General features: G+C 47.9%; 2 protein-coding genes and 1 pseudogene across 9 annotated transcripts in view; all 3 read right to left on the bottom strand.

Annotated features, from left to right (window-relative positions):
- Nucleotides 1–2,744: 2,744 nt before the first annotated feature.
- Mrps26 (mitochondrial ribosomal protein S26) lies at nt 2,745–4,589 on the bottom strand. Its single transcript, XM_005320534.5, has 4 exons — nt 4,319–4,589; nt 4,069–4,215; nt 3,872–3,995; nt 2,745–3,251 (listed from the first exon to the last, which is right to left on the bottom strand). Exons 1-4 carry the CDS (start codon nt 4,528–4,530, stop codon nt 3,117–3,119), a joined length of 618 nt encoding a protein of 205 aa, XP_005320591.1. The 5' UTR covers nt 4,531–4,589; the 3' UTR covers nt 2,745–3,116.
- A 777-nt stretch (nt 4,590–5,366) lies between these two features.
- On the bottom strand, nt 5,367–12,619 carry Gnrh2p (gonadotropin releasing hormone 2 pseudogene; annotated as a pseudogene).
- Nucleotides 12,620–13,104: 485 nt separating this feature from the next.
- Ptpra (protein tyrosine phosphatase receptor type A) overlaps nt 13,105–13,445 on the bottom strand; it is a 127,406-nt gene continuing 127,065 nt past the window's right edge. For all 8 annotated transcript variants that reach the window (XM_040275396.2, XM_005320535.5, XM_078051519.1 and 5 more), the window contains one exon: nt 13,105–13,403. In XM_040275396.2, coding sequence (XP_040131330.1) covers nt 13,329–13,403 — 75 coding nt within the window. In that variant the 3' untranslated portion in view covers nt 13,105–13,328. The remainder of the gene's footprint in view (nt 13,404–13,445) is intronic.

The following is a 13,445-nucleotide window of genomic DNA, read 5'->3' on the forward strand; positions in this document are numbered from 1 at the left end:
GAAAGTCTACCTCATTGATATCGTGCTGCTTAGCTTGGAGGATTAGAAGGAGCCAGAGCCAAGTGTGGTAAAACACTTATGAATAAGTGGGGAGACAAATCCTGGGGCAGGGTGAGGGGCCCATTCAGCAGTTTCTGGAGGAACAGAAAACCTTCCTTCCCCGGAGTGGAAATACAAATTGCACTTGTGTCCTGATCCACCCTGTTTACTCCAGATACACAAATTGACCCTCTTCAAATCTTATGAAAGCTCTCACATTTGGATGTCCTGCTCCAAATGCATTTACTGGGTAGCCCTCAAATCTACCATTCATCTGTGAGACCTTGAATAAGGGAAGAGTCTATAGGTGGTCCAGGCTGCAGCAAGGATGATTCTGGCAACCCTATTCCCCACAACACAGCAGAGCATGTATTGTAAATTGGAAACCTAACCATTTGGAACTTGAGGCAAGAATCAGAAGAGATCTTGGTATCTGAGAAAGACCATGGCCATCCAGGATTCTGCTGGAAGTTAGACCATCTAAAGGGGGATCCCACAAAACTGCAGACCAGACTGGTAGGAACTGATAGCCTATCTAAGCCGCTTATAGCACTAATTCATTAGAAACAGTACAGATTGACTGGACTTGAGTTAACCTAAAGGTAACACAGGCTTCCTATATGAGGAAGATGGCTGTGGGTGGAGAAAAAAATGCTGAAGCTTAGTTGATAGGCAGACATGTATGACATACTGACCTCAGCAGACAGTGAATGCTAAGGCGATATAGCCCCCATGCAGGATGTTAGCAGGAGTGAAGTGAAATCAGCCCAAAGAGCTTCAAGATCTGAAGACAGGGGCTGAAGTTGTAACTTGGTGGTAGAATGCTTGCCTTGCATGTGTGAGACATTGGGTTTGATTCTCAGCACCACATATAAATAAATAAAGGTCCATTAAACAACTTAACAAAAAATCTGGAGACAGATGGCTTGTGTCTCAATCTTGGCACAGAGAACTTGGAAAGAATGAAACTGGAAGATGGTGACAAGCAGGCTGAGAGAGGAGTACATATATAAAAATGGGTTTCCTAATACAGGCTATGTCCCATGCAAAGTTTACCACGGGCTTCCATTGCAGGGAATCAGATGGTGTCTGAGGCTGTGGAGCAACTGGTCAAATCATGGCCCACAATGTGTGCCCATCAGCTCTCATCCTGGAAGCTACTTTGGGCACCTGAAAGCAGAGACTCCACTGTGCTCTAACCAGAATCAGTGCCCCATGTTACCAGCTGAGAAGGAGGCCATGGCTCTCAGGGTTTGAGTGCCCTGGGGAGGCTGGGTCCAGGGCACCACCTCTGCTTGCCTCTTCTCAGCTGTTTTCCTCACCTAGAAACATGAGGGTCTGCCCATATTCCTTCGTCTCCATGGATTCTTGGGGATTAACTTTAGAAGTTAAGGGTCACAGAAAGAAGCTGGGTTTGGTTCTTTTTCCTCTTACGGTATCTAAAGTTCATGCAAATAGCAGCAAAGGGGAAGCAACTCCATCTGAGAGAAATGTGTCTTTGTCTTTATGTGACATGTTGCTTTAGAGCCTGAACTGGGCCATGGATCTACCTGCTCACCTTATTCAACTTTCTGAATCTTTTTAAAAAATTTATTCTGGTTTGTTAAACTTGATGGCAGAATGCAATTCATTTCATATTACACTTATAGAGCACAATTTTTGAAGACACTGATTGTACACAAATAATATATAATATTCAACTTATTGGGTTGCAAATTGTAAACTCAAAATCCTAGTTATTCCATAAGAGTCATGTTCTGTTTACAAATCTTAATACTCTATGAACAAATCTGGCAGATTCTCTATTCACCTTAAAAGAAGATTTCCTTGGTTTCAAAGTACTTAAAATTCTAACTATATACATGTTATTTTTAAATTTCCTTGAAGTTAAAGATTTTTTTTTTCCCCAAAAGGAAAACAACATGTCAAACAAGACAGTTTTAGGAACACCTGCCCAAAGGATAATGGAGGGTTGGGAGTGGGGAGGAAAGCTGTACTATGTTCCATCATTACTTCATTTTCAAATTGAATTAAAACCACAAATTCCTTCCCAGGTGACTATACAGCTAACTTGACTTTGCACTTTTTTGGCTCTTAAAATGATTATTTTCCATCTCATTCCAAAAAACAAAAACAAACAAACTTTCTTCATTTTCATCCTGTTTGCTAGGAATACACAATTCTTACAAATATTAAAATGATATGATATTCAATAAATGTCATTAAATTTAAAAAAAAAATCCCACAATTTTCTGAATCTTGATCACCTGTATCCCTGGCACCCATAAGGCTTGGTCCAAGGGCTTGACAAGCCACATGAACTCAAAAAGCCTTGGTCAACCAGGCCTCCCCTCCAGCACCAATTCTGAGTGGCCCAAGAATACTGGGAATGCCAGGGCAGATGTAGGTCACTCAAATCACAGGTGGAGAGCAACTAGGAGAAATGCAGTCATGGACATGCCACACCTGGCCAGCAAAGCCCAGGATTAAGCAAAAGGAGAACCATGGCTAATGGTTAATTTGTAGCTCAGGTACCAGGTGTTACCTGCTCTTAGCCAGTAGTGTCTAAAGCTCCAAATCAGGGACCAATAAACTTTTTCTGTGAAAAATTATAATATTTTAGTTTTGCAAATCATTCAGTATCTATTCCAACTCCTCATCTCTATCATTGTAGTAGCACAATAGTAGTAAAAGAATAGACAAGGTTGTGTTCCAATAACACTTTATTTACAGGCAGGAGGCCACATTTGGCTCAAGGACTGTAACTTGCCAACTACTGTTCTTGATGTTAGGAGATGGTCTGGCTGCCCAAGAGAACTGTCACCCAGTCCAACCCTCTGTGAGATGGAAAACACTCGACAGTCTGGTACAGTCCTGAGGTTGTACTTGAGGAAGAACAGGTTACTGTGGTTGAGAGTTTCTGACCAAGTGTGGATGCAGAGGCCAGATGTGAGGGTGGTCCTGGAAAAGCCTAAGCTTTCCTCCTTGGAAACACAACTGCTTCATTCCAGATCAGGCCCAGCCCTCCTACCCCCATACACACTCTGTCCCTGGTAGGAACTGTCCTTATTGGCCCACTAGGAGCCCCTGTGCTTAGGTCTGACCACCAGACCCTCTTTGGTGATGGCCCAGTTGTAGTCCTTTGGAGAGTCCAAAGCTTCTTCTATCCGGGACTCCAGATTCTCTCGGGTGATGAAATTTTTAGCCTCCTCCTATTGGGAGAGAAAAGGCCAGCTGCATGGGAGCCCTGCCCATGCTGACAGTCTGGGAAGCCTGCTGGCCTTTAGCCCACCTAGGGAGAGGCTCCAAGCTCTCCCTAGGAAACCATGCCTGGAGCCCAGGGCCTATTTGAGTGTCCCACTGACATTCCAGTGGAATAATGCCAGACGGCCTTAGTCATATTCCTCTTTCTTAGACAATCTTCCTGGGTCACAGCCAGAACTTCAAGCACCAGCTGTGATAACCTCTGTGTTCCAAGGGGTGGATTCAGTTCCTTGATGCTACCTGGTTATTCTCACAAACTCGGTACTTTCTGCCCTATTTAATTCAAGTCTCATCCACTGCCTCTGGATTATGCCTCACTGGTCTTACATGCCATTCTCAGCTTAGCATACTAAACCTTTATGACTTTATCAACTGCAAGGTCAAATGCACCTTCCTTGTGTGCCTGAGCTAACACCTGCCAGAAGCTTGTACACTTTCCCAATTCCACTCCCATCTCCTTCTCTCTTGGTGCTTCACAGGCATTTCCCTTGGGCCCCTTCTCTCAGATCCCTCTGTTAACTGAGTCTGCATTCCCAGGAGCCCCAGCACCTCCAGAGCCGTGGCCCACCTGCAGCTGTAGCACTTCTTGCTCCTTGAGCTGCATCCAGGCCTGCTCTTCCCGGGTGCGGCGGGCCCGTTCCTCGGCCTGCCGCTGCTCCTGCTCCTGCGCCTCCAGCAGTAATCTCGCTAACCTGCGAGGGGCAAGAGGCCGAGGCTGAGCGGGGCCCAGCTAGGCCAGGGCACCCCGCCTAGGGTCCCACTCACCGCAGCTCGTGCAGCCGCTGGTTCTCCGCCTGGTTCCAGGCCATCAGCTCCCGGTGCTCGGCGGCGTCCTCCTGCGCCTTGCGCTCCGCCAGGACCCCCGCTCGGGCCTCGTGCACCTTCTTCCGCACCTCCGACACGAACTCCAGCCTGGGCGGGGACGCGCTCCAAGTCGGCACCCTCACTACCCGCCCGCTCGCCCCAACACTCCCCAGAAGGCGCCTACGGTCACCAGCCCCTCCGTCACACACACCTGAGGGCGCGCACAGTCTGGCGATACTGCCGGTAACGCTCCGCCAGCACGAAGAATTCCGCAGGATCCACCGCGGGCGGAGTCTTCACGCGCCCGACCTTGGACTTGGCGGGCGGGTCGTGGCGGGTCTTGCGGCCGCGCGCGGGCAGCAGTAGCAGGGCCGGAGCCCGGCACGGGGGCAACGAGCCCAGGCCGCTCAGCGTGCGGAGCATGGCCGTGTTGCTCTGCAGCCGCCCGCTGCCGCCAGGCCCGGAAGCGGCCGCAGGGCACCTCGGGACCTGCAGTCCCCGGGACCCCGCCCCTCCCCAGGGGGCGGAGCTCGCGCGCGGCTTTCCCACCACTCATCCCCGCCCCCGGGCTCGGCCCGGCCCTCCCGGCAGGCGTCCAGGCGGCGGGGTCCTGCCGCCCCTGCCCCATTAGGGAGTTTCTGGGGGAGTGGGACTGGGAGGGGATGAAGAAAAGAGCTCGAGGCAACAGCTTCGCAGACTTCACACTTTTATTGAAGGATGGCTTGTCGGGGCGCTCGGGCTGCGTTCTGTGAAGGGAGAGGGGTAGTCATACCTCGGGCTGCTCGGTCCCCTTCCCTCCTGCCATCTGGTCAGTTGATCTGCTTTCACGTTGCTCGGATGCACCCCGCTCCTACAGGAGCCTGAGAACCCAGCTTGGGGATTTCCAGCCCATGACCTTGTTCACCCCAAACAAGCTTGATGTGTAAAAGCCCGAGCTAACATCACTTAAATTAGGCGATAAGGCTGTGCCTCCTAGGAATTTACCACTTCCTCCTTTAGTTCATGTGCACCCCTGGTGCACTTTACATGTGTTCTATTTGCAACTAGTAATAACGCATTTTCCTACACCTGTATTCTTCTATGGTCTTGGGGAGGTCTAAAGTCACTGAGTTATTCCGAGTCCAAGTCAATGACCATTTGGCTCTTTGAGCACTGCTACCTGTGTGAAGTGCACTCCTTCCCTCTTCCCTCTGGCCAGAGGGCCTGCCCACCTTGAAACACACCGACTTGGCTGTCATGAAGTCTAGGGAACACCACAGCTACCACTCTTTTATATGGGCCTTTTTAATACAGTTGTTCTACTGGGGAAAGGGGCATCCCAGTGGTGTCTCACACTCCCCAGTCTCCAGGCAGGATGGCCAAAGGGGACCCATGGATAATCTTGAACGAAGGGGACCTCTTACCGCACTCACCATTAGGGTCTACACCAGGTGCTGGTTCCTGTGGAGGGACAAGCGGGCCATGGTCCTGCCCTTCCAAGACATTGGATCCTCAGGGGGAGCCAGTGCATCATTTGGTAGGCTATCGGCAGCCCGAGTTGGGTTGCCAGCTGCAGAGCACAAGACCCTTCCTCAGAAGGGAACAAAGGCACCTGCCCCCACCTCCCTAACCCCAGGAACCAGCATTGTTTTCTTCCCATTCAAGCTGGGAGGACCTATCACCAACCTGAGGACCTAAGAGCACTTGGGAGGTCCTGGAGTGAGCTGGAGGCTCGCTTTCCTCCGGGGTACCAGCCATAGGACCAGTGCTGAGCCCTCGAGGGTCCAGGGTGGGCAGTCAGCAGCAGTAGGAGCAGCAGCAGAAGGCCTAATCTAGAGCTAGCCATGGCAGCACTGCTCTGTAGGACAGTGGAGAGCACTCAAAAGTCTGACACTGCATCTCAGGGCAGCTTATTATTTTCCAAAGCCTTTCCCTCTGCGCCAGTCCTCCCACAGAGCTCTGGAGCGCAGGCTCCCTCCCCAGTTCTGAGGGCCCTCTTAGTTAGCCAGGCCTGTCCCTCCTTCCTTTGGGAAGATTAAGAGGGGAATAGACTTCAGGCCAATAGAAGGGAAGATGGTTGGATGGTCAGGGGAATTCTCCATAAGTCAAGCAGCAGAGTAGGGTATTTGGAGCACCTGAGTTTCTGCCCCTTTTCTCTGTGGCCTGTTATCTCTCTTCTTTGGTAGTTGGGGATATGGAATGAATGTGTGGTGACTGGAGTAAATGTTTCCACCCCTGTCCCTTTCATGCCAGGAGTGAAAAGCTCAGGAACAGATTAATAGAACTGGGGGGAAAAGGAAAAGGGGTATGATTCAAGGGTGGAAGGACTTGGGAATAGGAAAGAGGAACATTGTGCCATGCACCCAAAGAGAGCTCCAGCTAAGGCGGCATTCTCACTCACCAAGGGAGAGCTGTGGAGGTTGCTCCTTCAGGCAGCTGCAGACCCTAGTCAGACAGCCTGGGTATTTATTGACCAGGAGGTGGCTTCTCCTGCTCCTGGTCCCTGGATTCCAGTGACGTCTTGAAAAGGAGGTGGGGTGAAGAAGTGCTTGCCACCCAACCCCTTCCTGCTGGCTCTAAGGCCACCAGACCATGCTCCCTCATCTTCCCAGGGGACTTAAGTCATACATAAAAATCAAAATGGCTGCAGAGTGGTCAAAAGGAGAGCAAAGATCCTTTTCCAAGTCTTGAAGTTTTACTGACAGTGGTAAATTGCCACAAGGTTTCATGTTGGGAAACAAACTTGACAAAGGGAACAAATTTCTATTATTAAATACCTTGTAAGGTTTGAAAAACACCACAATGATCAGTTTTGTCTCCTGAACTGGATATTTCAATGGACTTATAAAATTCACCACCACCCTAATTTGCACTGGACTTCACTCAATCCTATTTCTCTCCCAAAGCTGCATGGTCCCTTTCAGAGATACCTAACCTGTTTCCCAATTTGCAAATCTATTTTGCACTTGGATAAGTCTGGCTTTGCTTTTATTTTAACCTTCTTTATGATTTCTTGGTTTACAGAAGTCACAAGATTTCTGCTCTAGCTGGTCCATTTCCTGGTCTCACCTTTCAACTTCCTAGGGTGTATCAAACTCTTGTTTGCCCTGGAGCTGTATAAAGACCTTCCTGACCCAAAAAGGAAACCTTGGCCTAGAGAGGGGCAATATATTGGGATTCCCTGACCCAGCTCAGGGCTCTGCCCAGTGGAAAAGAGGGGAATAGAGTGGGGTGCTCGGCAACCTAACTGGAGATCTGGGGGAGGCTGTGACCACTCTCCCAGAGAGCTTGTTTACTCACCTATAAAATGGTCTGAATGGAAATGTTCACATTCATACACCTGGCACCAGGGCTGGGTCACTCCAGTTGTAGGTGGGTTTTTTGCTGGGGTATTACCTACCCCTGCTTGTCGCCCACTTAAACATGCCCATGGTTGAGAACCTGAAGTCTCCTTTAAGCATTCAACTGGGGGTAATTTTGTCTCCCAAGGTTCAAACCCCTTTTCATCCTGTGCTTATCCCAAGACCATTTGTGAATTGGACATAGCTAGCCTGCGATCCTGGAAACCAGCCTTTGCCTCCAAGCCTGTGTCAGTGGCTCAGCCTTCCACTGCTAACCACTGGCCTCAAGGGGTCAGAGCTCTATTTACAGAGTTAATAGCCAATCTCCACATCTGAAATCAATAGCAAATGCCAGTGCCAGGGTCAGGCTTGGCAGCGTGGTGACCAGATCATTGGGCGAGAAGATGCGTCATATCCTGTGATAAGGATGGGGAAGGGTCACAACAGACATGAGGGGGCAGCCCTGGCACCTGTGCTTCAGGATGGGCCCAGATGTGACTTTCCAAATTGTCTTATTAGCAGAGACCTGAAATGAATCTGGGGACTATATGTTCAGTTAAACTGTATTGGGAAATTCAGAGACTTTGTTAGCTAGGTTATTGTTAGGAAAATATTTGCTTTATGCTTTAGTGAAAATAACTCTTTGAATTCGATCAACTAGCCTTGTTGTCTGGTTGGGTTTCAGAATGTTCCAAAGGCCCCAATGGTGTATGCATGTACAAATGTGTAACAACAATAATGCACCAATAAAAAGTATGGAAAAGAAATAAAAAACAGTCCCTGGTGGTACTAGGTGTGTTGATGTACACCCTGTAATCCCAGCAACTTTTGAGGCTGAGGCAGGAGGATCATGAGTTTCAGGCTAGTCTCGGTAACAGCAAGGCCCTGTCTCCAAAATTGAAACCAAACAAAAAAGTCATAAAGTTCCTGGTAGTTTGCCACCTCTCCTGGGGGGGTGGTGGTGGCTGTGGGGATCCAACCCAGGACCCTTGCAAATGCTAGGCAAATGCTCTATGACTGAGATATATCCCTATGTCCTTGGTGTTTATTTTAAAAGAGGAAAGAGAGGCTGGGGTTGTGGCTCAGCGGTAGAGTGCTCGCCTAGCACAGCACGTGCAAGGCACTGGATTCAATACTCAGCACCACATAACAATAAATAAAGATATTGTGTCCAACTACAACTAAAAAAAATTAAAAAAATAAAAGAGGAAAGGGGTGACTTTTTACATTTGTGTTTTTTTTTGGGGGGGGGGTTGGGATTAAACCCAGGGCCTCATAAACGCTGCATGCTAAGTAAGAGATATACCTATGAATGAATTAACTCCCTTTTTCTGTAACCCCACCCCCAACACACACCAAAAATTCCAAACCAGAACTAAGCTTTTTTAAGGCAAGGTCTGGTCCCTTTCTTTCTGGCCACATGCTTAGCTTTTCAGGACTGTTTCATGTCCCTTCCAGACCACCAAACCTAGAATTCATCCTTGTATCCCTTTTGGCAAAAGAGGAAAGCCACTTATTTACTACTGAGTTCCAACTACACCTGGTTCTGAGGATATCAAATCACTCACCTCGGCTAGCAGTCAGTTGGGAAAGCAGAGGGCGAGAGCAGAATGTTTAGGTGTTGTGGGAGACATGCACAAACCTTGGGTAGTGGCCCAGGGCCAAGAATAAAGATGCATTAGCTAGCCAGGTGCAGTGGGTATGCCTGTAATCTAGTAGACATGAGAGACTGAGGCAGGAGGATCACAAGTTCAAAGCTGGCTTCAGCAACTTAGTGAGAACTTGTCTCAAAAATTAAAAATAAAAAGGCTGGGGATATAGGTTAAGTATCCCTACCCCAAAATTAAAAACATATGCTGTTTGTAAATGTTATGGTTGGATGTGGTGTCCCCCAAAAGTTCACATGAGACAATGCAAGAAGGTTCAGAGGAGAAATGATTGGGTTGTCAAGAGTCTTAACCAAATCAGTAAATTAATCCTCTGATAGGGATTAACTAAGTAGTAACTGAAGTGGTAGCGTATGGCTGGAGTAGGTGGGAATTAGGGCATGTCTTTGGTTTGTATCTGGCAAATGGAGACGTCCTCTGCTTCCTGATGATGTGAGCTGCTTTCCTCTGCCACACTCTTCCACCATGATATTCTGCCTCAGTTGGAAGGGTGGGTCTGCTTACCATCCCCAAGGAACGAAGCTGGCCTTTGGGGACTAAGACCTCTGAAACCATGAGCCCTTAAACTTTTCCTCTCCTAAAATTGTTCTGGTCAGGCCCTTTAGTCACAGTAGCAAAAAAGCTGACTAAAACAACAGAGTTGTGGACTCAGAATGGCATTCTGGGGTGAGCTAGCAAAGGGACAAAATGGAAAAGGGCCAACAAAGGAACTGCTAGTGATCTGTGGGTTCTAGCATGGCAGGGTGGAGACTGGGTGGAACCCGAAGGACTGGGGGAAGCCTGGGGGTGGGGCAGCGACAGGTACCTCTGAACCACTCTGGGGAAAGGAGGCAAATGGAGAACTGAGGGTCCACACACACAGTTCAGGACCTCTAAGGTCTAAGGAAGGAGACTGGAAGCAGTTAATGAGGTCCAAAAAGAATCACTAGTACCAGCAGGGAGCTGGTGGACAAGGGGAAAGGAACCCCTGGGGTTTAGCACCTAGGCTGCCCTGGCAAGAACCAGTGAGAGTGGGGGTGAAGTGAGGAAGAGGAAGTAGTCAGAGGACTTTCTTACAAGCAAACAGGGACTTATGACAGCATTGGGGGGGGGGACTTAGGTCTGGGGGAAATATCTTTTTTCCCCCCTTTTTCTTCATTGAAAGAGACTTCAGTATCTGGGGGTGGTGGTGAAAGAAAATGAAGCCCAGAAGGGAGCCGACTCAATATAAGTGAGGTCTCTAATGAGAGTGGCAGGACCCAGAATTTGGGGTGCACAGTGGGCGCTGGCTGTAACTCTTCCCTGCAGGGAAATAAACTTACCCACCCTAATTCCCTGGGGCCACAGATGATTGGATGTGGGGTACTGGATGAAGCAGTCACCCTAGCCCTTCTCACACATTGTGCTGTGAATGCCCAGGACATTGTTCTTTGAACTTACACTAGTTCCTGTTGGGTTCATGTCTCTTGCACTCTGAGTAAGAAAAGAATTAAGGGGGAGGGATGAAGGGATAAGGGTTAGTTCTATGGAAAGGAAGCAAAGAGACGAGGTAATTCCTGATGGAAGATAACTGATTAGTAATCAGGTGAAATTTAAAATATTGGCCCAGCCACTGACCAAGTCAGCACAGACTCTAGCAGAAACCTAAGAAACCTGGTCAGGCCACATTGATGTGCTCTGCCCAAAGCCAGCCTTGCTAATAGGAGATGAGCCACTTGCTGGGAGTGGAAAGGCAACATAGGGACAGAGCTTCACTTGCATGTTCACTGATAGCTTGCTGACCCCACCAACATACTCCTATATCTGCTGGACATAGTCACACAGAGGGTTCAAAGAGTAGCTTGCAAGGGCCAGGGTCTTCTCTTCAAACCTAGCATCCCTCATTGGAGATTCCTCAGATTCTTTGTTTACCATGCTTCTTTGGAAACAATATATTGAGTTTTGAGTCAACTGCCTCTTGTAGTTCCTACAGAAGGACTGAATGCCTCTAATGACTTGCACTCACCTCTTGAAGCTTCCAGAAGTAGTCTGTTGTAGTGTCCCTGCCTCCTGTAGGCCTCTGGACTTCCTTTCTCTCGTACCACTTCCTTCACACAAACATCATGAATATGTGGTGTACACTGAGTGCCCTCTTGAAGCCCGAGTTACAGTCTCATCTGTAATGCAGCTCCACTTGATCTTTTTTCCTCTAAATTCAACTCAATTTCCAGCATCCCTTGCTTGGATCCAGTTCAAGCTGCACTGCTTCAGCAAGCCATGGAACACTGACCTGAATGTGCTTCCATGGGCCAGGCTGGAGTGCTACCTCTCACTCTTGAAGCCTTTGAGCCCAGAGCCTGCCACAACTCTTCAAGGAAGGCCAGAGGCTGCAGGCTCCCTCAGCCCTGCCCTGCCAGCCTGGGCAATCAGTTTATCTTCTGTTCCCATCATGAGCTGCTCCTGAGGCTAGGAGGAGGGGTAAGCAGACCTACCCTTCCAACTATATCCCAACTAAGGGTCACACTTCTCAGTTCTCCTTGTAATTAGGTACAGCCATAGGATTATGTTTTAGCTACTGGGCTATGAGAAACCAAAAATGCAACTTTTGAGCTGGGAGCGGTGGTGAATGCTTACAATCCCAGATACTGGGAGGCTGAGGCAGGAGGACTCCAAGTTTGGGACCAGTTTCAAACTTAGTGTCTCTTGGGCTGAGGATGTGGCTCAAGCGGTAGCGCGCTCGCCTGGCATGCGTGCGGCCCGGGTTCGATCCTCAGCACCACATACCAACAAAGATGTTGTGTCTGCTGAGAACTAAAAAATAAATATTAAAAATTCTCTCTCTCTCCTCTCTCACTCTCTCTTTAAAAAAAAAAAAAACTTAGTGTCTCAAATAAGATCATGAGAACCTACCTCAAAACGAAAAATAAAAAGGACTGGAGATGTAGCTCAGTGGTAGAGCATCACTGACTGGGTTCAATTCCGCCACCACCAAAAAAGCAACAACTTTTGATAAAAATGAAATTGTTTTGTGTTTACACTACATACTTTTACCCCTTGCCTGATTCAGATGCAGATGTGAAAGTGATTCAACTCCTGCCACAGGGATGAAAATTATATTTTGAGGACCATGAATCTGGAAGGCAGAAGGATACTGGGTCTCTGGGTAGGGCAGACTGTTATATAAGGAATACATAAATATTTATATTATTTAAGATACAAAACTTGACATGTTAAACACATCAGATTTGAGACCAGGTTGAAATCTAAGAATCCCATCATCTTGGCTTCTGGATCTGAGACTTTTCCACATTAAAGTCCTGGAAATGAGGACATAAATGAAAGGATGTGGAAGCCATTTGACACAATCAATGTGGACACAAAGACTTTTCTGGATAGTGACACAATCTAAATGGCTTTGAAGCAAAGCAGCAGAGCTGGAGAGGTCAGAGACCAACCTCAGGTCTAAGCCTGAGCCAGTTCCTCTTCTCCTGGTGGCCCTACTCTTTGCCATCTTCTCCAGGGTGTGAGGGTGGCTGAGACCACTAAACCAAAGATGTGCTGGGAAAGAAAGGAGGGTCTTGGAGATCACATCAGAGATGGAGGAGCTTGAATGATAAAAATGGAGAGCTGGGGAACTGAGAGAAAGCAGCAGTATAGTAGGGCCAGGAGCAGCCTAGCCCTGTCTGGTTGCCCCACCCCAGACAAAGGGAGAGACATTTCCTCAGGGAGTCAAAGCTTTTATTACCTGATAATCCCTAGTGTGGTGCCAGAGATACCGCCCTGGTCCCATTACTCCCCCCAGGGGGCTGCTGGGATGTGAAGGTGTGTTTGAAGGAGGTGAGCTAGGGAGATAGGGATATTTACAGTGTAGGGAGGGGAATGGGGACTTACATGGGGATCCTGGGACAACCATTTCCTCAAGAGTTCTGAGAACTTTGTGCTTTTTTCTTAGCTCGTGCCAAGCTACCTGGAATGGGTTTATCTTCTTTAGGAAAAGATGTTTAAACCAAAGAACAATCCAGCCCAATTTCCAGGCTGAGGATTACACGATATCAATCAAACATCACACTATTTAATTCCCCAATAAAACATTGGAAAAAGGACTATCAGTGCTAACACATTTACATATAAAATCTCCATCTAATAGGTAATAGAAGCCTATGTACCAATTTCTAAAACAGTTATAAGATATATACACAATTTTGGGTATATTAACAAAACAGAATATTACAAAATATTAAAGGCAATTCTCCTGTCCATGGGGCCTTGTCGCCTGTTACTTGAAGTTGGCATAATCTGAGAATGCATCAATGTATTCCTGCACCACCTTGTAGCAGAACTCATACTGTTCCTGGAGAATGAAAGTGGGAAGAATGCCAAGGTTATTGAAGAG

This window comes from Ictidomys tridecemlineatus, chromosome 5 (assembly GCF_052094955.1).
Source record: "Ictidomys tridecemlineatus isolate mIctTri1 chromosome 5, mIctTri1.hap1, whole genome shotgun sequence".
NCBI classification, from domain to species: Eukaryota; Metazoa; Chordata; class Mammalia; order Rodentia; family Sciuridae; genus Ictidomys; species Ictidomys tridecemlineatus.

Excerpts from the sequence above, each read along its gene's own strand:
- Mrps26 (XM_005320534.5), bottom strand. The coding sequence starts at position 4,530 with ATGCTCCGCACGCTGAGCGGCCTGGGCTCGTTGCCCCCGTGCCGGGCT. Across the intron at positions 3,996-4,068 it reads CAGCGGCTGCACGAGCTGCG|GTTAGCGAGATTACTGCTGG; the intron begins GTGAGTGGGACC and ends TGCCCCTCGCAG. Across the intron at positions 3,252-3,871 it reads AAGAAGTGCTACAGCTGCAG|GAGGAGGCTAAAAATTTCAT; the intron begins GTGGGCCACGGC and ends CTCTCCCAATAG.